Raw genomic sequence first — 26462 nt, forward strand, 5'->3', positions numbered from 1 at the left:
TTTCTTTTAAGGGTAATTTAGGAAATTGTTATTAATTTAAAAAAAGAAAAGAAAAAAGAAGAGGGGTAAAAGAGTAATTTTACGATTAATACCCTAGGTATAAATAGAAAATTCTCTTCTTCCTGTTCTTTTTTTGAATCGTATTCCTGTTCGCAGAGAGTTTCCAGAGAACGTGAAGTTGAGGTTAGATTTTAAGGTTTGAAGAACAAACCTCTATAGGTAAGTTTCTAACCCCTAGATTATTATTTTAGAGTCATTAGTTAATTTCAAGCATATTAGATATATTTTTGGAAAACCCCAAATCTAGATTAGGGTTAGATTATTATTTTTTAATTCGTTTTAATATCAAATAGTGAAAATTTAATATTTTGATTTTAGTATTTGAATTTGGGAGATGTTAAGTTTTATTAGATGAAAAAAAAAATTCTTGGAAGGTTTCGATTTTAGGTTAGGGTTAATTTTCTTAAAAAAAAAAAAAAAAAAAAAGGGTGTACGTGTACTGTGCTACTGGAAGCATGTAACCAAAAAAAAGAAAAAAAAGAAAAAAAAAAGAAAAGGGTGTGTGCCAAGAAGTGTGTGTGCCATATATATATATATATAATGGATCATGATGGCAATGAAAAAAAAAAAAAAAAACTTGCTTTTTGGTTTGGTGTACCCGAGATAGGTTGAGTGGCTTTGGAATTGGTTAATTAAAATAATAATATTTAGTTGACTATTTGGCCCTTGTCAACGGGATATAATAGTTGACCCTTGTCAACGGGATATAATAGTTGACCCTTGTCAACGGGATATAATAGTTAACCCTTGTTAAAAAAACATCACTCTGGTTTATTTGGCCCTTGTCAACGGGATATAATAGTTGACTATTCGGCCCTGTCAACGGGATATAATAGTTGACCTTTACATTTCATGGTGGGAATGTAATTGATTTGGACCCCAGCCTCTAGGGGTTTGGTTAGAGGTTACTAGTACTAGTAGTGTTTGGTTCCGTCCACCAGGAACAATTTGAGGCTAGCCACCCATTTGAAAAGTCCCACCTAACTGGGCATTTGATATTTGATAACCAGAGTAATGAAAATTGAATGGATTTGATTGAATCTTATGTGAAAGTGTTTGAATTTTGAATATATTGGTATTTTTTAAACTTTGATATTTGATGAGAAAAAAAAATGATATTTCCTATTTGAAATGAAAATATTTGATCCATGAACTACATTAATATTCCTTACTAGGCTGTGAGCTCATTCCCAATTGTTGAAAATTTTTCAGGTACTCTTAGTTCGGGTGAGGAGTGATGGCTAGACTGAGGAATGGTCATCATTAAGATTTGACTTAGGATTTTATGTTGGATTTTGTTTAACTGTTAGTTATGTTCATTTGAATCATTTGGTATTTGGAAGTTATTTGGAAATTGAATTTTGAGGATTTTAGATTTTGTTCCGCTACTCTGAACAGGTATTTGGTAATTGGTAACATCCAGTTACAATATGATTGTTTGGGTCAGATTATACTTTAAGCCTTGGGGTTTGAGGTGTGAAATGACCGTCACGCCCTTGGAGTGGGTCTTGGGGTGTGACAGAGTGGTATCAGAGCACTAGGTTGTGATCTTGATGGGAACTTGTTTAGTGTACCTTTGGGAATAGATGAGTGACATATTAGTTTAAGTTTCAACTTCATCTAGTCTGATTCCTTTTATTCCTTACAATTCTGATTTGCTTATTCGACTTCTTAGTGACTAATTTAGTTACACCTATTGCTTTATAGGACACCATGCCACCAAGGAGACCCGCATCTTCCCAAAACAGTCAGGCTAATGATGATGTACCTCCAGTTGAGGGTTTACCTCCCGTGAGTGCAGAAGGGATCTATAGGTATCTTGGGACACTAGCTGGTTTAGTTGAACGCCAAGCTCGAGCTGTTGGGACTAATGTTCAGGGACAGTCTTCATCTTCTAGGGGTAGCTCTTTTGATGACTTCAAGAAATTGGGTCCTCCTTACTTTTCTGGTGCTACAGATCCCACAGAGGCAAAGGCTTGGATCCTTAAGATGGAGAAATTCTTTGGTGTCATAGATTGCTCTGAGGAGCAAAAAGCCTCTTATGCAGCTTTTATGTTAAATAAAGAGGCAGATCATTGGTGGCGCATGACTAGGAGACTTTTGGAGGATCGGGGACCCATAACATGGAGACAATGTAGGGAGGCTTTCTATAAGAAGTATTTCCCTGACAGTGTTAGGCGGTAGAAGGTGGGAGAGTTTATTTGTTTGGAACAGGGGGATATGATTGTGGCTCAGTATGAGGTCAAATTTATAGAGTTATCACGTTTTCCCCCACAGTTGATTGCTATAGAGGAGGAAAAGACATTAAAGTTTCAAGATGGATTGAAGCCTTATTTGAAGAACAAGATATCTATTCTGAAGCTTGGTGTCTATTCAAAGGTTGTTGACAGAGCCCTTATAGCAGAGAAAGATAATGAGGAGCTTCATCATTATAGGGAACAACAAAGGAAGCGAAATAGGAGTGACGGTGCTCATGGTAATCAAGCACAGCGAAGGTCTACATCAGGAAGAAATCAAAATAAAGGGAAGGCAACACAGAATTTAGATGGGGCTTGTCCTACTTGTGGTAAGAAACATGGGGGTAGGCCATGCTATAGAGAGACTGGAGCTTGCTTTGGTTGTGGGAAGCAAGGACATTTGATCAAAGATTGTTCAGAGAATAGGAAGTTCATCACTGGGAAGCCTAAAGAGGAAAATAAGGAGGATAAACAGAAACCCAAAACCCAAGGACGGGTGTTTGCTATGACTCATCGAGATGCTTAGGCCACTTCTGATGTGGTGACAGGTACTCTCCGAATCTACACCTTATTTGCTAGAGTCTTGATTGATCCTGGATCAATACACTCTTTTGTTTCAGTATCTTTTGCTGGTTTGTTGGGTTTGCCTGTTGCTAGCATGGACTTTGATTTGATTGTTGCTACTCCTGTGGGAGATTCTGTTGTGGCCAATAGAATGCTTAGAAATTGTATTGTGATGATTGGATATAGGGAAATGCCAGTTGACTTAGTACTCCTTGACCTTTAGGATTTTGATGTGATTTTGGGGATGGATTGGTTAGCTTCCTACCATGCCTCTGTTAACTGTTTTGAGAAAAGGGTGACGTTTAGTATTCCTGGTCAGCCTAAGTTTAGCTTTGAAGGGAAGCATGTGGACAGACCACTGCGTATGATCTCAGCCTTGCGAGCTAGTAGTTTGCTCAAGAAGGGTTGCCAAGGATTTTTGGCGAGTGTGATGAGTAATGAAAGTGATTTGAAGTTGGAAGACATACCCATAGTAAGAGAGTATCCTGATGTCTTTCCAGAGGATTTGCCTGGCTTGCCACCAGAGAGAGAGGTGGAGTTCACCATCAATCTGGTACCAGGAACAGGTCCTATGTCTAAGGCCCCATACAGGATGGCACCTGTGGAGCTTAAGGAGTTGAAAGTTCAGCTTTAGGAGTTATTAGACAAGGGTTTTATCAGGCCTAGTGTTTCACCTTGGGGAGCTCCTGTTCTATTTGTGTAAAAGAAGGATGGCTCAATGAGACTTTGCATTGACTATAGGGAGTTGAATAAGGTGACAGTGAGGAATAAGTATCCCCTTCCTCGGATTGATGATTTGTTTGATCAGCTACAAGGTGTTTGTGTGTTCTCTAAGATAGATCTTCGATCGGGTTATCACCAGTTGAGGGTTAGAGGGGAAGATGTACCCAAGACTGCTTTTCAAACTAGGTATGGGCACTATGAGTTTCTTGTTATGCCTTTTGGTTTGACTAATGCACCTGTTGCTTTTATGGACTTGATGAATAGGGTATTCAAGCCCTATTTAGATCAGTTTGTGGTGGTTTTTATAGATGACATCTTGGTATACTCAAGAAGTAGAGAAAAACATGAGGGCCATTTGAGTATTGTATTACAGACCCTCAGAGATAAGCAGTTGTATGCTAAACTGAAGAAGTGTGAGTTTTGGTTAGACCGAATTTCTTTCCTTGGGCATGTGGTAAGCAATGATGGCATCTCAGTTGATCCTGGCAAGGTAGATGTTGTAGCTAATTGGAGAAGACCTAGTATTGTGACTGAGATTCGAAGTTTCTTGGGACTTGCTGGTTACTATAGGTGGTTTATAGAAGGATTCTCTAAGATTGCCCTACCTTTATCTAAGTTGACACAGAAGGGAGTTAAGTTTGAGTGGTCTGATGATTGTGAATGTAGCTTCCAAGAGTTGAAAAATAGATTAGTGCCAGCTCCTATTTTGACTATCCCTTCAGGTTCAGGAGGATTTGTGGTGTATAGTGATGCCTCTCATCAGGGTTTAGGTTGTGTTCTTATGCAACATGGGAGAGTTGTAGCTTATGCTTCTAGACAGTTGAAACCTTATGAAAGGAACTACCTTACTCATGATTTGGAGTTAGCTGCTGTGGTTTTTGCACTTAAGATTTGGAGACATTTTCTTTTTGGTGAAACTTGTGAGATATTCACAGATCATAAGAGTTTGAAGTATCTATTTTCCCAAAAGGAGTTGAACATGAGACAGAGAAGATGGATAGAACTACTTAAGGACTATGATTGTATTATTCAGTATCATCCTGGGAAGGCAAATGTTGTAGCTGATGCCTTGAGTAGGAAGTCAGTTGGTTCTCTAGCAGCTATTAAAGGCTGTCAAAGGCAGTTACTTGAAGAGTTGAGGAGTTTACAAGTCCACTTTCGAGTTATGGGCTTAGGAGCACTTGTAGCAAATTTCAGAGTACAACCAGACTTAGTTGGGAGAATTAAGACCCTACAAAAGAATGATTCCCAATTAGTGCAAGTTATGGAGGAAGTTAAGAGGAGCAGTAAGCCTAATTTTGTTTTGTCAGATGATGAGATCTTGAGATTTGGGACTAGATTTTGTGTCCCAAATGATGAAGACATAAGGAGGGAGCTTTTAGAGGAAGCTCATTGTTCCAAGTTTGCAATCCACCAAGGAGGGACAAAGATGTACAAGGATTTGAGGCAAAACTATTGGTGGTCAGGTATGAAGCGTGATATTGCACAATTTGTGGCTCAGTGTTTAGTGTGTCAACAGGTGAAGGCTGAGCATCAGCGACCAGCAGGGTCTTTGCAGCCACTTGCTATTCCTGAGTGGAAGTGGGAGCATATTACCATGGATTTTATGATAGGATTGCCAAGAACCTTAGGGGGTAATAATGCTATTTGGGTGATTGTTGATCGGTTGACAAAGTCTGCTCACTTTTTGCCTATGAAAGTCAACTTTTCTTTAGATCGTTTAGCTTCTCTTTATGTGAAGGAGATTGTGAGAATGCATGGAGTACCAGTTTTTATAGTGTCTGACAGAGATCCTCGTTTCACTTCTAGATTCTGGCATAGTCTACAAAAAGCTTTGGGCACTAAGTTGAGTTTTAGTACTGCTTTCCATCCTCAAACTAATGGCCAATCAGAAAGGGTAATTCAGGTTTTGGAAGACTTGTTGAGAGCTTGTATTTTGGACCTGCAAGGTAATTGGGATGATCATTTGCCTTTAGTAGAGTTTGCCTATAACAATAGTTTTCAAGCTAGCATTGGGATGGCACCTTTTGAGGCATTATATGGTAGGAAATGTCGATCTCCTATATGTTGGAATGATGTTGGAGAAAGGAAACTTTTGGGGCCTGAACTTATGCAATTGACTGTTGAAAAAGTTGCTTTGATTAAAGAAAGATTAAAAGCAGCTCAAAGTAGACATAAGAGTTATGCTGATCATCGTAGGCGAGATTTGGAGTTTGAGGTGGGTGATCATGTGTTCTTGAAAGTTTCACCTATGAAGTCTGTGATGAGATTTGGGAGAAAAGGAAAACTTAGTCCTCATTTTGTGGGTCCATTTGAAATATTAGAAAGAGTAGGCACTTTGGCATATAAAGTAGCCTTGCCCCCAAGCCTGTCTAAGGTTTATAATGTGTTTCATGTTTCGACTCTAAGAAAGTATATTTATGATCCTTCTCATGTTGTGGAGTTGGAGCCTATTCAAATTTTTGAGGACTTGACCTATGAAGAGGTACCCGTTCAAATTGTGGATGTGATGGATAAGGTACTACGACATGCTGTTGTCAAGTTGGTAAAGGTCCAGTGGAGCAATCATAGTATCTGAGAGGCCACTTGGGAGTTAGAAGAAGAGATGAGAGAAAAGCATCCTCAATTATTTCAAGACTCAGGTATGTCAAGTTTAGAGGACTAAACTTTTGTTAAGGAGGGGAGGATGTAACGCCCAAGAATTTTCTTTTAAGGGTAATTTAGGAAATTGTTATTAATTTTTTTAAAAAAAAAAGAGGGGTAAAAGAGTAATTTTACAATTAATACCCTAGGTATAAATAGAAAATTCTCTTCTTCTTGTTCTTTTTTTTAATCGTATTCCTGTTCGCAGAGAGTTTCCAGAGAACGTGAAGTTGAGGTCAGATTTTAAGGTTTGAAGAACAAACCTCTATAGGTAAGTTTCTAACCCTTAGATTATTATTTTATAGTCATTAGTTAATTTCAAGCATATTAGATATATTTTTGGAAAACCCCAAATCTAGATTAGGGTTATATTATTTTTTTTTTAATTCGTTTTAATATCAAATAGTGAAAATTTAATATTTTGATTTTAGTATTTGAATTTGGGAGATCTTAAGTTTTATTAGATGAAAAAAAAAAATTTCTTGGAAGGTTTCGATTTTAGGTTAGGGTTAATTTTATTAAAAAAAAAAAAAAAAAGGCGTACGTGTACTGTGCTACTAGAAGCATGGAACAAAAAAAAAATAAAAATAAAAGGCGTACGTGTACTGTGCTACTGGAAGCATGGAACAAAAAAAAAAGAAAAGAAAAGGGCGTGTGCCAGGAAGTGCGCGTGACATATATATATATATATATATATATATATATATATATATATATATATATATATATATATATATATATATATATATAATGGATCATGATGGCAATGAAAAAAAAAAAAAACTTGCTTTTTGGTTTGGTGTACCCGAGATAGGTTGAGTAGCTTTGGAATTGGTTAATTAAAATAATAATATTTAGTTTTAGATTTATAATTAAGATAATAGTAATAATAGATTTAGCAATATATATATATATATATATATATAGAATTTTATAATGAAATAAAATTGTAATTTAATTAAATTAGTAATGTGTTATTAGAAATAAATTGGGAATTTATTAGTTTATTTAAATAAGGAATAGATTAGTTAAATTATAAATAAATAGTAATAATTGTTCCTCTTATGTTTTGTTAGGTGAAGAGTAGATTTTTAGGATCATTTTTCTCCAAAGTTTTTGGAGGATTTCTTTTGAGGTAAGGGAAGTTAATGTAATATTTATAAAATTAAATTATTTTATATGTTATTTTGAATTGTGGAAAATAAAATGATATTTTGTTACCATGCATGGATCAAATTGTTTTGCATTAAATGTTATGTTGGAATATTTTGTTTTATTCATGACACAAAATATGGAGATATTATGTTGTGTAAATTTGAATACTTGAACAAAAAAACATCACTCTGGTTTATTTGGCCCTTGTTAACGGGATATAATAGTTGACTATTCGGCCCTGTCAACGGGATATAATAGTTGACTATTCGGCCCTGTCAACGGGATATAATAGTTGACTATTCGGCCCTGTCAACGGGATATAATAGTTGACCTTTACATTTCATGGTGGGAATGTAATTGATTTGGACCCCAACCTCTAGGGGTTTGGTTAGAGGTTACTAGTACTAGTAGTGTTTGGTTCCGTCCACCAGGAACAATTTGAGGCTAGCCACCCATTTGAAAAGTCCCACCTAACTGGGCATTTGATATTTGATAACCAGAGTAATGAAAATTGAATGAATTTGATTGAATCTTATGTGAAAGTGTTTGAATTTGATGTGAAAATAGTTGGTTGAATTTTGAATATATTGGTATTTTTGAAACTCTGATATTTGATGAGAAAAAAAAAATGATATCTCCTATTTGAAATGAAAATATTTGATCCATGAACTACATTAATATTCCTTATTGGGTTGTGAGCTCATTCCCAATTGTTGAAAATTTTTCAGGTACTCTTAGTTCGGGTGAGGAGTGATGGCTAGACTGAGGAATGGTCATCATTAGGATTTGACTTAGGATTTTATGTTGGATTTTGTTTAACTGTTAGTTATGTTCATTTGAATCATTTGGTATTTGGAAATTATTTGGAAATTGAATTTTGAGGATTTTAGATTTTGTTCCGCTACTCTGAACAGGTATTTGGTAATTGGTAACATCCAGTTACAATATGATTGTTTGGGTCAGATTATACTTTAAGCCTTCGGGTTTGAGGTGTGAAATGACCGTCACGCCCTTAGAGTTGGTCTTGGGGCGTGACACTCCAGCTAAATGAATAGGAGTGATTATTTTCATGGGAGTCCAGCTAAATAACTAGAAGCTCTTAGTTTCATTTTCCTTTACTTTGTTATCAAACTTAAATAAATAGTAAAGAGGAATATATATATATATATAATCAGGATGAGATGGGTGAGATAATATAATATCCGAACTTGTCTTGAACCCGTCCGAGGTTTTAAAAAAATCTCAAATCTATGCGCTAATTAGTTTATTTAAATTGCAAACTCTCCCCATTAGGAGAGGGGTGGGTCGGGTACCCAAAATAACAAGTCCCATTACCATTTCTATACTTGATAAAGTCATTTTTCCTATTTTATATTTTCAACATTTTAATTTTATTGCAATACTCAAATCCAATTTCTCATATAAAATAAAAGTATTTTAATTTTTTTTTTTGGATAACTCCTAACTGAAAAATAAAATAAGCAATCTAATTTTTTTTGTGGTTTAAATGAGAAATGAATTTACCATAGACTAATAAAGTTCTCAGAAAATAATAATAATAATACGATTGAGACAATGATGAAATTGTTGTTGTGATATTATGATGGAACCTAGCTCTCTAGAATGGAGAGCAACCTTCCTAACCATATGGGTCACTTACCTACCCCTCATTAGCAATGGCAATGGGGTGGGTTCAGAACGGGTTGCCCTCATCCCAACCTCACCCTGTTTATTCAAAACAATTTCTATCCCCATCCTATTTAAAAAATTAAACAAGGCGAGGCAAGGCGGGTATGAAAAATTCCCATACCTGCCCCACCCCATTTACTTTTTTTAAAATTACTTTTAAATTTTTTAATTATATTAAAATAAATATATTTTATAAATAATTAAATTATTATATTTTATAACTTATTTTATTAAAAATATTTGATTATTATCTATATATTAAAAATAGTAAAATAAAAATTAAATTAAATTTAAATTTAAAATTAATTTTATATATAATCGGGGCGGGACAGGGCAGGGCGGGGCAAGGTGGGGTTGGGCAATACCCGAACCTGCTCTGAACTTGCCCTAGGTTTTTTAAAAAATTTTGAAACCCGTCCCAAACCCGTTTATTAAAATTAAACCTCGTCCCATGAGGGACAGGGCAGGGTGGGTACCCGAAAAGACCCGTCCCATTACCATCCGTACCCCTCATGCATCTATTTGGAGATGATTACACATACCTTAATTATTAATTTGTCTAAGATTTTAGCTTGAATTAAATCAATTTTAATTATTTTATTTTTCAAATTCTATTTAAGACATTATTACTAATATAAAAGCAATAATTAAAAATAAAAAATATTTTGAATTTTTTTTTATTATACATAGGTTTATAATATATTTATAAAGAATAAGCCTAGAAGATCGTATTTAATATTTGTGTTCAATTTTGAAAAAAAATTTTAGTATGGTTCTAAAAATCTATTTTTTGAGAATTATTTTTTAAAACGTGGGTGGAAGAGCCCGTTTTATATGAACGAGAAAATAAGAGAAATAAAATTTAAAAATCATTTTTTTTTTGTTCTTTATCCTTTTTTCCTTGAGAAGACGAAGAAGAGGCAAAAGAATAGTATTGGATGGTTGATGGCCAATCCATTTACAAAAGGTAGAAACCTTTGTATGCAAGTGGAGTTAAGTCTCCTCTGGAGTGTGGATAGGGCACCGTGATGGGCTGTACTCTTCACTGCACAAGGCTTGACCTGGGACTAGGTCTTTTGCCCCTTCTTGACCGGCTTAACCTACTTCTCAAAAAGAGGTTGAGGGTGTTCTTTTCATTGTAGGGACCACAACACCAGGGTCACCCAACAATTACTTTATTCTTTCTTCATTCTCCCTACATTTCTCTACTTGCATTATGACACATGCAAATGTTGTTGAATTGTTTGGTTGATGGTTAGTCAAAAAATGACTCTCTGGAATTAAAATTTGGATGGGAGTTAGAAAAGTCTTACTTCTTTGATGAGTATCCAATGGTTCAAGCATGGCATCCAGAAATAGTAAACCTTCCCATATTCAAATGCTGTTGAATTGTTTTGAGTTTGTTCAACGAAAGACAGTTGTTGCCACAGCTGTGGTCATAATCCATTCATTCAATGATGTTAGGATGTATCAAACTTTGTGTTTGGTCTATGGTCATGCAGAAAAAAAAAAACAGTTTTTCTTTTAATTTTTTTTAAAAAAACGAGAGTGATTGATAAGATGTTTTAAAAAATAGTTTTTAAAAACAAAAAAACAAAAAACTTGCCATCCTTCCATTACTTTTCATTCTGCTATTAACTTCAGTGACAGCTTCAGGTCCTACTGTGGAAAAGTTTGCCCAATGTGTCTCTCAATTCCGAGATTCTTATCCCAGTACCCACTGCCTTTTACACCCCAAACACCACTTCTTTCAGCGCTATTCTGCAGTCTTCTGCCCATAACCTCAGGTACCCCAAGCCTGAGTTTTTAAAAACAATAGAGAATCTTGTTTTTAAAAATTGTAACTTAAAAACAATTACCAAACATATAAAAATAAATAAATAAATTTGTTTTCTATTTTTTAAAACTATAAACTGTTTTAAAAAACTCTGCCAAACAAGCTCTAAATCTTTATGCATATAGGATTGAACTTACTTCAGAAAATGTAAAACTTTGTTTGAACGTGTGATTTAAAAACAGTTTTCTGTTTTTAAAAATATAAAATTGTTTTTAAACATTTATAACACCGTTTTTTCATTGTTTACTACAAGCAATTTTTAAAAACAAAGTAAAATAGAGAACAATTTTTAGAGAACAAGTAAAAGTTGTTGCCACTAGTTTTTAAAAATAAAAGGAAAACATTGACCCATTTGACCGTATTTTCTTAAACTTGTTTTTAAAAACTATTTTTTATTCTTTAACTTAAAAACAATTTTTAAAGACAAGTTTTAGAAAACATGACCAAATGGATCCTAAATCTTCATGAATATATGATCCTCCAACAATCCCTAATTTCACATCCATAATTTCTGTTATTCCACTCCTATAATTTGTATCATGCTCCCATATTATTATTCTTCTCCAATAATCCCTAATTCTGCTTTATTCCACTCTAATAATTCCCTAATTCGCTACATGAGGCTTGACCCGAGACTAGCTCTTTTGCCCCTTCTTGACCGGCTTAACCCACTTCTCCAAAAGAGGTCGAGGGTGTTGTTCTCATTTTAGGGACCACAACACCAGGTTACCCAACAATTACTTTGTTCTTTCTTCATTCTTCCTACATTTCTCCAATTGCATTATGACACATTCAAATGCTGTTGAATTGTTTTGAGTATATATATCCAACGAGAGACAGTAGCAGCAACTCTAGTCATAGTCATAGGTCATACAGAAAATGACTTATTTATAGGCTTGGAACTTATTTCTAGAAATATAAGTCTTCATGTATATATGATTCTCCAACAATTCTTAATTTCACACCCATAAATTCGTTATTCCACTCCGATAATTTGTATCATGCTCCCATATAATACTATTCTTCTCTAATAATTCCTAATTCTGCTTTAATCCACTCTAATATATATATGTCTTAATTTCACTTTCAAGGGCAAAGTTATAAATACTTTATTCTATTAATTTGTACCATGATCTAATTGTTTTAGTCACATTGCTTCATATTTTTGTTCCAATTATGAGATATGGTGGACTTTAGGATTTTAATTGAGTTAAAATATATTTATTAGATTATTAAAAACTGGACAAATGCTCAAACCTAATGCTCAAGTGCTCAAACTTGGTGCTTAAGTGCTTTGAGAGCACTCAAGAAGAGGAAACTTGAGTGTTTGAAGCATATTTTTCCAAATTTGAATTCTCGATTTTGTTTTAAGAATTGGTTTTTGGAAACTTTAATTACATATCTATCCACTAGGGTTTCATCCCTATATAAATATTATGCCTAAAAATTGTTTTCGTTATTGATGCAAATTTGAAAAAGAGATTATTAGCCTTTACTACATTCTAACACTCCCAAGTTTTTATAGTTCTCATTATTTAGGTTCGTGAGAAAAATATGTATCCTTTCAAGTATTGAGATAGTCTATTGGTTGCACATGTGTGCTGCGTTGCAAACTTGAAAACTAGTATATGTATTGGTGAAAAAACTTAGGGATAATATATATCTACTATGTAAATTTGTATATTTTTCTTTTAACAGAAGATTTGTGTTTTACGATCTTTAATCCTATTATTTTTATATCTATATGATCTTTGAGAGACCTTGTAAATGGTTTTCCACATAAAAATCGTTGATTTCTCTTCTTTCTTTCTAATTATTGAAGAAGAATTAAAAACCAAAATTTGTACCAAAAAAGTTATTACATATTCACCCTTCTCTGTGTTTCGTAATCAAAATGTACAATCTTTTAACATGTTATACAATTAATTTATAAAACATAGAGGAAATTTTTTTGAGTATAATTAAGATAGAGAATTCCAAGCACAATTAAGGTTGATGGATTTAGTATGATTTAAAGAGGAATTAAAAATAAAAAAATTTCATTAAAAAGAAGTTAATACATATTCACTCCTTTTAAGTATTTCATAATCAAAATGCATAATCTTTTAGTATTTCATAGAATTAACTTATAAAATATGAAGAAGATTTTGAGAGAATAATTAAGAGAGAGAGAATTCCAAGCACAAGGTTGATGGGTTTTTTTAGTGCATTCATCATTGAGTTGTAACTATATCAAAGTTGTTAAAATAATTTATTAAATTATTAAACAGGTTTCAATCTTTTTAAATAGGAGTGACATTGGAAGTGAGACTACCAAGCCAATAACCAATGGTTTTGGACCACTTACATAGTTCCATGGATGTCACTTTGGATGGGACTGCATTGAAGCTCTTTTCCATCTCCTTGACCCACTTCTTCCAAGAAGGTTGTTGCCCACCGATTACTCTCCCTTCCTCAACCATTACTTTTGTGAACCTCATCCTCTCCTTCACAACTACCTTTTCTTTTGGCTCTCTTGGAAAAATGATGCATCTTTTTTCACTTTATGTTTCAGTGCTTTTTGGGTACATTGCTTCACTCCCATGGTATTGTCCATCAATTTAGTTGATGAGTTTGCTCTTATTGCCTTAAAATCCCATATCACATATGATTCCCAAGGCATTTTAGCAACAAATTGGTCTACCAAAAGCTCTTACTGCAATTGGTATGGTATTTCTTGCAATGCTCCTCAACAAAGAGTTTCTGCAATCAATCTCTCTAACATGGGTCTTGAAGGAACTATTGCACCACAAGTAGGCAACCTCTCGTTTCTCGTTTCCCTTGATCTTAGTAATAACTACTTCCATGACTCTCTTCCGAAGGATAGGATATTGGTAAGATTCTCATAAATTTTGTCTACTTTATGACAATACTCATATTTCTTGCTTCAATATTTAATATCAATAAAGGCAATTCATGTTTGGTTCCCAAAAATTTAAGAAAAAATGCGAGTAAAAAAAATTAAAGAGGAAAAGTAAAAGAAAATAAAAAATAATTTTAAAATCAACAAATTATTTTTGTATTTTGTTTTAAATTCATTTTACTTATTTTTACTTTTTTCTATAGAGATCTAATAATTTGAAAATACAAAAGTTTTAACCGATTTTAATTATAAATGATTTTCTTCTCCAATCTTGGGGCATGGTTGGGATTATGATGATGTTTGTCTTTCAACAATGATGAAAGGAAAACAATTAAGTTGTGATAAAGATAGTTGAGTACTTGATAAATTATAGTTTCAAAAATAATAATTAAATATTTGGTAAATTGGATTGCTAAATTATTGTGATCATGTTTGATATAAAATTAATAATTAAATAAATTATTATACAATTTAAAAATTAGTTCATTTGTTTATCATTTCTTTTTTTTCTTTTTTTTCTATTTTGAATGAATTCAAGTAAACATAATCATACTGGTTGTAATAATTTTTATTTTAAATTTTAGAATAAGTAATACCAAACACAAATTAGAACATCTTTCATTTGATAGATAATTTTAATTATATAGAAAATTTGGATCCCAAAAATTAAATTATTGAAAAGAAAACAACATAATTTGAGGAAAGATGTTATACATTAAAATGAAAAAAAAATATTTAATAGATATGAAATCATTTCATATATATATATATATATGTAACTTAATTTAATTTAATATAATATAGTTAAAGCTATAATATAATATTTATTTGTGACAAACAATAGTAGATATTTTTGTTGTTAATATTCCCAATAAAAAATAAAAATAAAACATCAATTAGCTAATTATATTCTATACTCAACATTTGTGTTAAGTGTATAGTTAGTTTCACAAATTATTTGATAATATATTATAGAATAAGAGACATTATTGTACACAATTCAAACCATCATATAGGCTACCTAAATGTTTAGCAACCATCAATATGTGATTCATGATATGTTTTCCTCCAAATTAGTGCTATTCATGGCAAGTTTTACTTGCCTCTTTTAAATATTATCGTTATGGTTGATTCCAAGAAAGTATTAAGAAAAAAAAATATTAAACAAAATAATTTTTTATATCTGCTTTTACTATGAAAAATATATAAAAAATAAAATATAATTAAAATCAATTAAAACTTATCTATTTTTAAATTATTTAATCTTTATATAGAAGAGTTAAAACAAGTGAAATAACATATAAATAATCTATTGATTGTAAGTCTACTTTTTAGTTTTCTTTACTTTTTTTTTTCTATTTTTCCTCTCTATTTTCTTTTCCTCATATTTTCTTGGAATCAAGCAAAACCTTTGACTATGTTTGGTTTCCAAAAAAATATGAGGGAAAAATAAAATAAAAAGGAAACTTAGAAGAAAAAAAAATGAAGAAAAATAGAAAATAGATTTAAAATTAATAAATTAATTTTATATATTGTTTCAAATTCATTTAAAATAAAATAAAATATATTTAAAGTAAATAAATTGATTTTATTTGTTTCTTCAAATTTATTTACATATTTTAATATTTCTATATAAGAAATTAATAATTTAAAAATGCATAAAATTTTAATTAAATTTAATTATATTTTATTATGGTTCTTATTTTCTATAATAAAATCAATCATGAGAAACTAATTTTCTTTTAATATTTTTTTTTCTTTCTTTTATTCTCGTATGGAACCAAACATAGTCTATATGTTGATGATAATAATATTTCAAATCATTTTTTTTTAGGTAAGTGCAAGGAGCTTCAACAGCTGAATTTATTTAATAATAAATTGGTTGGAGGCATTCCAGAAGCCATTTGTAATTTATCAAAACTTGAAGAGCTATATCTTGGTAATAATCAGTTGATTGGTGAAATTCCAAAGAAAATGAATCATCTTCAGAATCTGAAGGTATTGTCATTCCCAATCAACAACTTAACAGGTTCCATACCAACCACCATTTTCAATATATCTTCTTTGCTCAACATTAGTCTCTTCAATAATAGTCTCTCTGGGAGTCTTCCCATGGATATGTGCTATGCCAATTCAAAGCTCAAGGAGCTCGATCTTTCATCAAGTCATTTGAATGGAAAGATCCCCATTGGTTTAGGCCAATGTATAAAGCTTCAAGTAATTTCCTTAGGATATAATGATTTCACAGGAAGCATACCAAGTGGAATAGGTAACTTGGTGAAGCTTCAGAGATTGTTCATCAGTCAATGTACACTTTTTCTTTCATCTAAAGCTTTCAAAGATCTATTATTTTTCTAACCTATTCATTTTAAATGTGTTGTAGGATAAATCCCCTCCAATTTGTCGCATGACTTGGGTGCATTAAGAGTTATACAGAAGATCCAAGTCTTGGATTCCTTGTAAGTAGATGGTTTGTTCATAACCAATTCATGGACCTAAACAATTTGTTTAAGGTTGTAGTGCTCCACTTCCTAATTAGAGGGATGGTTAGTCTTGGTTGTTGAGATGGGGTTCCCATGGTAAGGGCACTAGTGTGTATAGTTACACATTGGACATGACCTACAATGAGTTATGACATAAGGTTATCAGGTAGTCATGACTTTACTAAGTTGCTATACTGTATAGTCTTTTAACCTTGAGAGAAGGTTAAGCTTGTATAGAAGTTAGTAGTGGCTTTGGTCTATGGGTGAGATCATAAGTTGATTATATATTCCCTATGGATTAGGTTATTATTAATGAAAGTTGGTAGCAAAAGGTATTCTCAAAAGAGGTGCCATGATATCTCATAGAATTTGAGATAGTATGCCTCCTTGGGTGATCCTAAAGACATGTGATCATAAAATCTGTAAGCCTACAATAATTCTTTTAGTAGAATTTGGCATATGCTCTTAATGAGCTAGAGTATGTCATTTGATCACATAATAAGAGGATTTGTAACTTAAGGATTGTAAAGGTAGTCTTAAAATGTTGATATCTTTCACCTTGTTAGAATATGGATGGCTAGTTCATAGGGAGACTATATATAGTGGATAGTAAGTCACGAACCTGAGCACTTGATGTCTCAATGTAATATACATAGGGTACGAGAGTGTAGTTGACTCTTTATAGTGGGATGTTGAGTCAACTTTAGAATTGGATCATGAGGGAGCTAGTATGTCATATGGGTCCAAATGGTCTTCGTTTGAGCTCATGTTCCTTGATGACATGGTTTATAAGGGTTGGATGGGTTTTTAGTTCACTTATGTGCATAAGAGTGTTTTGGTAACTAAGTAAGGTTGCACAAGGGATAAGTAAACGATATCGTTGGAAGGCTAATTGATTAATTGGAACCCTATTAGGTTTATTAATCAATTAGCAACCTTTTTTGCCTAGATTAAGTGAACCAAGCTCGTGGTGGACTCAAGTCACTCATGCCCAGTAGGAAGCCTATAAATACCCTTTTAAGGATTAGGGTTTTTAACTTTTGTCATTCTCTTCCTCCAGTCCAGAGAGAGAACCTTAACCTTCAACCTTGAAATCTCCACCATCTCGATGCCTAAACTTAATGAGGAGTCATAGGGTAGAATATCATGGCATTTATGAGATTTGTTACAATTTCAGAGCTTTATACATTGATAAGAATCAATTCGAGAAGATTCAGGTCATAGGTATGACATTTTCTCTTGATCTATGGTATCTATATTGGTTTTTGAGACTAAGTTTTCTGCTTTGTTTAGATCTGGAGAAGCCTAGGATAGATATTCATGCACCCTAACGATCCAAGGCATTAGAACAAAATAATATGGGGTTTCTTAACAAGATAAGGCTAGGCTTGTAGCGGAGGGTTATAGTAAAAAACACGGCTTCGACTATGATAAAATCTTCTCATCGGTAACCATGCTCAAGTCCATCAGGATATTCCTATCCATTATGGTACATCTCGATTATGAGATACAACAAATAGATATCAAGACTCTATTCTTGAATAACAGTCTTAATGAGAGCATCTATATGATGCAACTAGATGGTTTCATAGCAAAGGGTTAAGAATATATGGTATGGAAGTTGCATAAATCCATTTATGGATTAAAGCAAGCATCCTGCTTATGGAACTAATGTTTCGATTGGCAATTAAAACCTTTAACTTTGATCAAAACAAGGGTAGACTTTATGTGTACAAGAAGGTGTAGGGAAACATGGTGGCCTTTATGATCTTGAATGTTGATGACATTGTACTCCTTAGTTATGATGTATAACTATTATCATCAATCAAGATCTAGTTATCTACTCAATTCCACATGAAGGTATTAGGATAATCATAGTATATTCTTAGGATTAAGGCCTTATAAGATTGCAAAAATAGGGAATTGATATTGTCTCAAGCCACTTATAGTGATAAGATCTTGGTCAAGTATACGGTACAAGATTCAAAGAAGGGTTTCTTACCCTTCAAGTGTGAAATTCCTCTTTTCCAAGATCAGTGTCCTAATACACCTAAAAAGAAAAAACACATGCAAACAATACTTTATGCATTAATAGTGGGTAACCTTATGTATGCAATGTTGCATATTAGACTAAACATTTATTTTGTAGTAGGTATGGTGAGTAGATATAGTCAGATCTAGGTTCAAAACATTGGACAACTATCAAGTATATACTCAAGTATCTTAGGAGAATAAAGAATTATATGCTTATGTGTGATGAGTTAGTACCCAAAGGGTACATGAATTCAATCTTATAGTTTGATAAGGATTCTCATTAGTCTACCTTTAGTTTTGTATTTACCTTTGATGGTGTGGTTATTAGTTGGAGGAGTGCGAAACAATCTTGCATTGATGACTCCACTATAGAAGTTGAGTATGTTGTAGTTTCTAAAGCAACAAAGGAAGCCATTTAGCTTCGGAAGTTCCTCATGGGAGTTGGGATAGTATCCTTGATTGTAAAACCATAACACTTCTATGAAAACAATGGGGGTGGTGACATGGTATATGTGGTTACCAAAAGGGTAACCACATTGAGAGAAAGTACTATTTGTTATGTTAGATAGTTTAAAAGAGTAATATGATGGTTGAGAAGATACCTTTTACGGAGAACCTAATATATCCTTTTACCAAGAAATTCATGTGGAGAGGATTTAATGATCATAGGGATAACATGGGTATCAAATGTGTACTTAGTTCGTTTTGTTAGCAATGTTCTTTTAAGGTTAGTAGAATATTGTTAAGATAAAGTTGTTAAAAGCATGACATGTTGTAACAAATTTAGAATTTATTATTCATTTAGTAATATTCCAATTTTACTTTTATTTATCCTTATTCCATGCATTATGCCTTATTAGCATTCTAACCTGACATCTCTTACATTGTACATGACTTGGGTGCATTACGAGTTATATGGAAAATCCAAGTCATGGGTTTCTTACAAGTTAATGATTTGTTCACAGCCAGTTCATGGACTTAAGACAATTCGTTTGAGGTTGTAGTGCATTACCTCCTAATTGGAAGGATGATTGGTCTTAGTTATTGAGATGAGGTCCTCATAATGAATGCACTAGTTTGTATGGGTTATAGATTTTATAAAACCTATGGTGAATCATGATGTAAGTCATCAGGTAATCATGACTTCATTAAGCTATTATAATGTACTGTCTCTCAATCTAGAGAAAATACTAGGCTTATGCCAAAGTTAGCAATGACTTTAACTCATGGGTGAAATTTTAAAGTGTTCACATATTCTTTATGGATTAGGTAGCTATTTATGAAAGCTAGTAGTAATAGTTATTCTCAACATAGGGACACGTGATATCTCATGACACTGTGTACCCTTAGGTGATCCTAAAAATATGAGATCATGAAATCTACAGCCCGAATAATTCCCTAATCAAAATTTGACATATGCTCTTATGAGTTATGACATGTCATTTGATCATATAATAGGGAAATCTATAACTCAGGGATAGTAGAAATAATCTTGAGAGGTTGATAAATTTCACATTTGTATATCATAGAGAGATTGTATACAATGGATAGTAGGTCATGATTTCAAACACTTTGTCTTTTTTTAATATACATAGGGTATTGAATTGTAGCTGACTCTCTATAATAGGATATTGAGTTAGCTTCAGAATTGGATTATGAAGGAGTTGTATTATTCTATGGGTCTTAGTGGTCCATGCTCAAGCTCATATACCTTGATGACATAGTTTATGAGGGTTGGATTGGTTCATGGTTCACTAATGTGCATAAAATTATTTTTGTAAATACGGAAAGTTGCATAGGAATAAGTGAACAATATATCTGGATTGAGTTAATTGATTAATTGGAGCGCTATTGGTTTAATTAATCAAGTAGGACCCTTTTTAGGTTAAATTAAGCTACTTAAGCTACTTAAGCTTAAGGTGATCTTAAGTTACTTAAGCTCAATGGGAAGCTTATAAACACTCCTTTAGGGTTAGGGCTTTAGATTTGTGTCATTCTTCTTTACATTCCAAAGAAAGAATCTTAGATTCTACCATTTAGATCTCCACCATTTGAGTGCTTAACTTTAAGGAGGCGCCATCAGGGGAAAGATAAGTGGGTTTAGAAAATTTTTGACAACTATCGCACATTTGACAACCTTCTTCCCCACAAGAATTGCATTTGAGAACATCCAAATCTTGGTAAGCACTTCTAATCTTTAGATCTATATCCTCTTTTTGTTTTGAATGCTTCTGCTGCTAAGATCTAGATAGCCTTAGGAAGTTTTTGAATGTACCTAACTAATCTAGGGCTTGGGAATAGAGTGATCCAAATTCCCTACAAAAAGAATAAGTGAGAGATGACCTTAGCAAAGTCCACAACCTCCATTATCAAGTCCATCTTAATTTGGGTCTATCACCATCCCAACAATGGGTTAGGTTTAAGGAATTAAGGGTTATGAACTTTCCATATGGACAAGACTACCTATTAGTAGTTGAAGCAACCACCCCAACAATGGTGTTTTTCACATGATAAATTTGATGTCAAGAATAATGGTTATATATTTATCTTGGATATGAACTAATTGAATCACCCACCATGGTCCCACCTACATAGTCCAAACTAAAACATAAAAGGTATGTTGAGCTTGCCTTGAGGTTAAATAAGGCAAGAAGATCAATTTGACAAGGTCTCTACCTAGTAATACGATCATGACCTACCCAATGTAGGCTTCATTCTAACAAAAGGATATATAGTCTTAAGAACTATACTATTTTGCTAAATTAATTTATATTTTCCTTATAGTGAATGCTCAATAATCAATGCATAGTTTACTTTTTGTTACAATAATTATGTCATATAATCTTATCAAACTTATTCTTACTAATAATAAATTAACTGAACCAAACTATGTGGATTGGAAAAGAAATTTGGACATAGTTCCAAATACCCCTAATGAATAATTTGCGCAAGAAAAGAGAGATGCCTATCATAGTTGGCATAAAGCGGATCAAAAGGCCAAGTGTATCAAACTCAAATCTTTGGATGATATGCTCTAAACTCATTTGCTTTAGGGTTAATGGAGCTATCTATAGTATGTTTTTATATTTTTTAGAGAGAAAACATTGAAGACTCTTCAAGATTTGCTTTGTTTATGCAATATAATAATCGTTTTTAGTTTCTTTTAATTCAAGAATGTTGATTTTAACTTTCTTGATGGTTTGTGTGAACAACACCACCTCCTTGAGAGGCTAACACCATCTTGAGGTGTGAAGTTTGAAAACCTAGGGTTAGAAACCACTAGAGGAACAATGGGCAAATGAAATTAATAATGACATTAATGTGAAAATTAGAAACTCTCCATGTTAGATCAATACTAGAAGTTAGAGATTCTTGGCACATTTTGATCTTGAGTTATCTCAATTAGTTCTTTCGTTACATGATCTTCAAAAAATCTATAGGAGTAGTAAGGTTTGAAAGGTTGAAACATAAACCCTAAATTAATTTCAATTTATCTAATACGTAAATTAGAGTTCGGATGCAACTTTGAGTTATAGAACTTAAGTCAATCTTGCTCTAAAGACTAAAGACTATAAGATCCTAATAAATGTAATGCCCTTGTTCACTCTAAAGTTTTACTCCTAAAGTTGGATTGTGGAATCCCTGATCTTGAATTGATAGACTACAATTAATCCTCTGAGTATTTTGCAAACTTATTTAAATTTTGTTTTAATAATTTATGTACAAGTTGCAAAAACCAATCGTCTAAATATTTTATTTTTGAGTATAGGTAACAAGAAATCAACTTTGACCTAGTTTTGGTAATTTTTATAGATTAGTTCATGAGGGTGACCCAAAGTACTACAAAAGCCTAGGATTTCTCTATTTAGTTTTTCTTCACTAGAGTTGTTATTTAAAAAGACTTCGTATTTTAGACAACAAAAAAGAGCACATACATACCTAAAGTGTTTGTTGTTGCAACTTGCTTAACACTTGGACCCTTGGACCCGTGTTTATAGTTGGGAAAGTTTGACCATACTAGCTGCTCTTGGTCAAAATGGAAACCCCAAAATTGAACTTGGGTTTGAGTCGAGAAGCTATGCTCTAACTCATATCATTAACCAAAAAACCAACATAGGTTTAATCCAAATTTGACTTGGCAACTCAGACCATGCTATGGAATATAAATTGTTAGTTATTGAAAAAAAATATATTCAGGGCTATTAATAATGCACCAAATTTTGAAAGGACCATGAGCTTACTACATAAAATTTTGTTTGAAATACAAAAATTTCTTTTCTAGGACTCCTCCAAACTGGCCCATTTTCAGTGATTGCTAGCATGATGACACTGTTCAAGATTTTTGGATGTACTTTTTGAAGTTATAGATATTAATTAAACTCAGATTAAATGACTTTGTCAATGGCATTGCTAGGAATTTTAGTCAGGGAAATTAAAAAAACTTGAGAATGAGCAGCTAGTTGCAGTTTTTATAGTGCATAACACTTATTATCTTACAAATTTTTCTTAGGAGTCAGCTTATTGAATTCCTAATCTATCTCGAGAAGTTCTTTGGCTGAAACTAAGGTTGGTGTGCTAAATATATCTGGAGCTGAGTGGATTTTATTTTTGAGTTATTAAAATGCAGTGATATATACTCTCCAAACCATCCCTTTGTGACTGATCAACTTTTTTGCAGACCCACTTTCTTCTTTAATAAAGAGATGCCCTTGCTTGTCGGATCCAACTCCCTTTTTTGACACATATCAGAGACTCATTAATAGAACTCTGCAATTCAGAAGTGCAATTTACAATATAACAGATATGAGGATGCTTCTGCAAGTGCTAGTATCAGTTCATCTCATCACAATCATCATCTCTTTCGTATTTATAGCACAGGAAGCAGGGGCATCTATGACCAAGCCTGGGTGCCCAGAGAAATGTGGGAATATTACCATTCCATATCCATTTGGCATGGGGAAAGGTTGTTACCTGAATAGAAATTTTGAGATCACATGCAACATGTCCTCCAATCCCCCTCGTCCTCTTCTCCTCCAAGAAGTTCAACTTTTGCAGATATCAGAAGACTATCTGCGCATCAACGATATTGTTCACCATAGCTGTTTTAATAAGCAATCAGGGAAGACGAATTCATCACATGTACCATATAACAGAACTCATCATTTCAGTTACTCACACACCCAGAATGAGTTCATAGCCATCGGGTGTGACATATTTGCTTATATCACTGAGGACAACAGTAAAACAAACGCAACTGGGTGTGCATCGCTTTGTAATACTGATGAAGACATCGCTACTGATTTTTCCTCTTCTGCTTGCTCTGGCATTGGTTGCTGCAGGACTTATCTCCAAACAGATATTTCACGGTTTTATCTGAAGATGCGTAGCATCAACATGATCACACCAATCTGGACCTCTCAACCATGTGGCCTTGCTTTCATTTCTGAGAGGAACTTCTCCATACGTCAATATTTTAACCTCTCTAGTAAATTTTTAGAGAGGAATTTGTATTTTGTTCCAGCAGTACTTGACTGGTCAGTTGGGGACGTCTCTTGCCCTGAGGCTATCAGAAGAAAAAACTATGCGTGTGGCCAGAATACGTACTGCCATAACTCCATCCAGGGCCAGGGGTATAAGTGTCACTGCTCTAAAGGCTACCAAGGGAACCCCTACCTTGCAAACGGCTGCCAAGGTACAGTTTCATCTCCTTTTCAACATTTTTTATATTTATTTTTCTTGCCACGAGGGAACATCGCGATCCTTCTTTTCTTTTCTTCTGAATCTTTGCTTCTGTGATATATAAGAAAATCAGTTGATAATTTTTGCTTCATGGAAATACTTCTGTGTTCTCTGCAAAGAAGGAATTAAAAATTATCCATGGCTCTTTGGTTATGAATAAAGGACTTATCCTTTGATCAGTTTTTTACATATCAGACCTAAAAGTCATAAGGCCATGGCAACTGTAATTTATTATAAAATGATGTGTTCTAAGGAATTTTAGGACTAAGCAACCCCTCAGGATAAATTAAGAGTTAGAATTTTAGCTTATGAATTTCCTAAATTCTCACTAATATATATTTTTTTTCTTTTGTGTTCTCAAAAGATATTAATGAGTGCAACGACCCAGACGAAACTTTTTGCCTCAAGATAGCTCTTTGCACTAATGTCCCTGGCAGTTACTCGTGCACTTGCCCAACTGATTACCATGGAGATGGCAAGAAAGATGGAACTGGGTGCATACGTGGCAAGCATCCACATTTGCTATCATTGGTACTTTCTCTAGGTATAAAACTTTACCATTCTCCAACACCTAGCACTCGAATCCCCTTCTCTACACTAACTTTTGTGTCTGATGTAGGTGTGGGGATTACTGTTGTTCCCTTTATCCTAATTGCTACAAGCTTAAGGTTATACCGAGGACTTGAGAAAAGAGAGAAAAAGAAAATAAAACAGAAGTTCTTCAAGAAGAATGGAGGTCTGCTATTGCAACAGCAAATTTCTTCTAGCAAGGAAAGTGTAGAAAAAACAAAACTCTATTCGGTAGAAGAGTTGGAGAAAGCAACAGATGGTTTCAATTTAAGTCGAATCATTGGTAAGGGAGGCCTCGGCACAGTATACAAAGGGATGTTATCAGATGGAAGCATTGTAGCCATTAAGAAATCCAATACGGTTGATGAGAAGCAGTTAGACCAGTTCATTAATGAAGTTTTGATTCTTTCACAGATCAACCATAGGCACATAGTAAAACTATTAGGTTGTTGTCTGGAGACTGAAGTACCTTTGCTGGTTTATGAATATGTCTCTAATGGCCCCCTCTCCCACCATCTTCATGATGAGGGTCATGTATATAGAATATCTTGGAAAAATCGGCTGCGAATTGCAAGTGAAATTGCTGGAGCCCTTGCTTATTTGCACTCGCATGCTTCTACAGCCATCTGTCATAGAGATATCAAGTCTAGCAACATATTGTTGGATGAAAACCTCCGGGCTGTACTTTCTGACTTTGGACTCTCAAGGTCAATACCCCTTGACAAAACTCATTTAACTGCATTGGTACAAGGGACATTTGGTTACTTGGATCCTGATTATTTTCATTCAGGTCAATTGACTGATAAAAGTGATGTTTATGCCTTTGGTGTAGTCCTTGCTGAACTTCTGACAGGAGAAAAAGCCATTTCCTTTGATAGATTTGAACAAGGTCTAGCAAGTCATTTTAGATCAGCAATGAAACAAAATCATCTGTTTGATATTCTTGATAACCAAGTTGTAAATGAAGGACAGAAGGATGATATTTTTGCTGTTGCAAAGCTTACTAAGAGATGCCTAAAGTTGAATGGGAAAAAAAGGCCAACCATGAAACAAGTTGAAATAGACCTCCAACAACTGGGCAGATTTCAGGAGCAGTTTTCTTGTCAGAAGTCAATGATTCAAGAGGATTTTTCACAACAGCAAACATGCCAGGACGACTGCACGGTAAGTGAAAGATCCCATTCCTACACATTTGGTCCAGCTACAGAAGAAATCGTTCAAGATATTGAGGTCTTGTTTTCGTAAGGAATACAGTATGGCAGCTTGAAGCTTCAGTTGAATATTAGGTGGTTTTTGCAACTGATATGGGTCAGATGTTGGAAGGTTAAACTTTATTTAGAAAGTTTGTAAAATTATAATTAGATTTAGTCACTAGAAGTTAAGAAGAATATTTTATTTTTAATGGGTTGCTTTAGTTTCTATATTTGTGGAGTAGGTTCTAGAAGGTTTCTATATTTTGTTCTTATGAGTTTCTATTTTGTTAGTGAGCATATATAAATAAGAAATTTCTCCTCAATTTGTGTTTTCCTCCATGTAATTATTTTTATTTATATTTTAATCCTCTTACTCTAACAAATTGGTATCGAACCCAAATAAAAAATGACAAGTGGAATATATCCATTTCAAGTCCTCCATCTCAACAAAGACAATGACAATAATTGAAGTATTAAGATGAAGGTTATGATTGGTTCAAAAGATGCATAGGAAGTTATAGAAAAGGCTACAAAGGGATTTTTTTTAGAAAATATAAATGAAAGTATCTTGAGCAAAAATAAGTGACAACTCCAACTTATTTTCGAAATAAGTTTTTCACAAATAAAAGGAAT

The 26462-nt window shown here is 33.4% G+C and overlaps 1 protein-coding gene across 1 annotated transcript; it reads left to right on the forward strand.

Annotated features, from left to right (window-relative positions):
* Nucleotides 1-23009: 23009 nt before the first annotated feature.
* LOC100245738 (wall-associated receptor kinase 5) lies at nucleotides 23010-26109 on the forward strand. The gene is made up of 3 exons (XM_019222494.2): nucleotides 23010-24019; nucleotides 24431-24610; nucleotides 24686-26109. The coding sequence occupies exons 1-3, from the start codon at nucleotides 23131-23133 to the stop codon at nucleotides 25879-25881; spliced, it is 2265 nt and encodes a 754-aa protein (XP_019078039.1). The 5' UTR covers nucleotides 23010-23130; the 3' UTR covers nucleotides 25882-26109.
* Nucleotides 26110-26462: the final 353 nt, after the last annotated feature.

Source organism: Vitis vinifera, chromosome 10, assembly GCF_030704535.1.
Source record: "Vitis vinifera cultivar Pinot Noir 40024 chromosome 10, ASM3070453v1".
NCBI lineage: Eukaryota > Viridiplantae > Streptophyta > Magnoliopsida > Vitales > Vitaceae > Vitis > Vitis vinifera.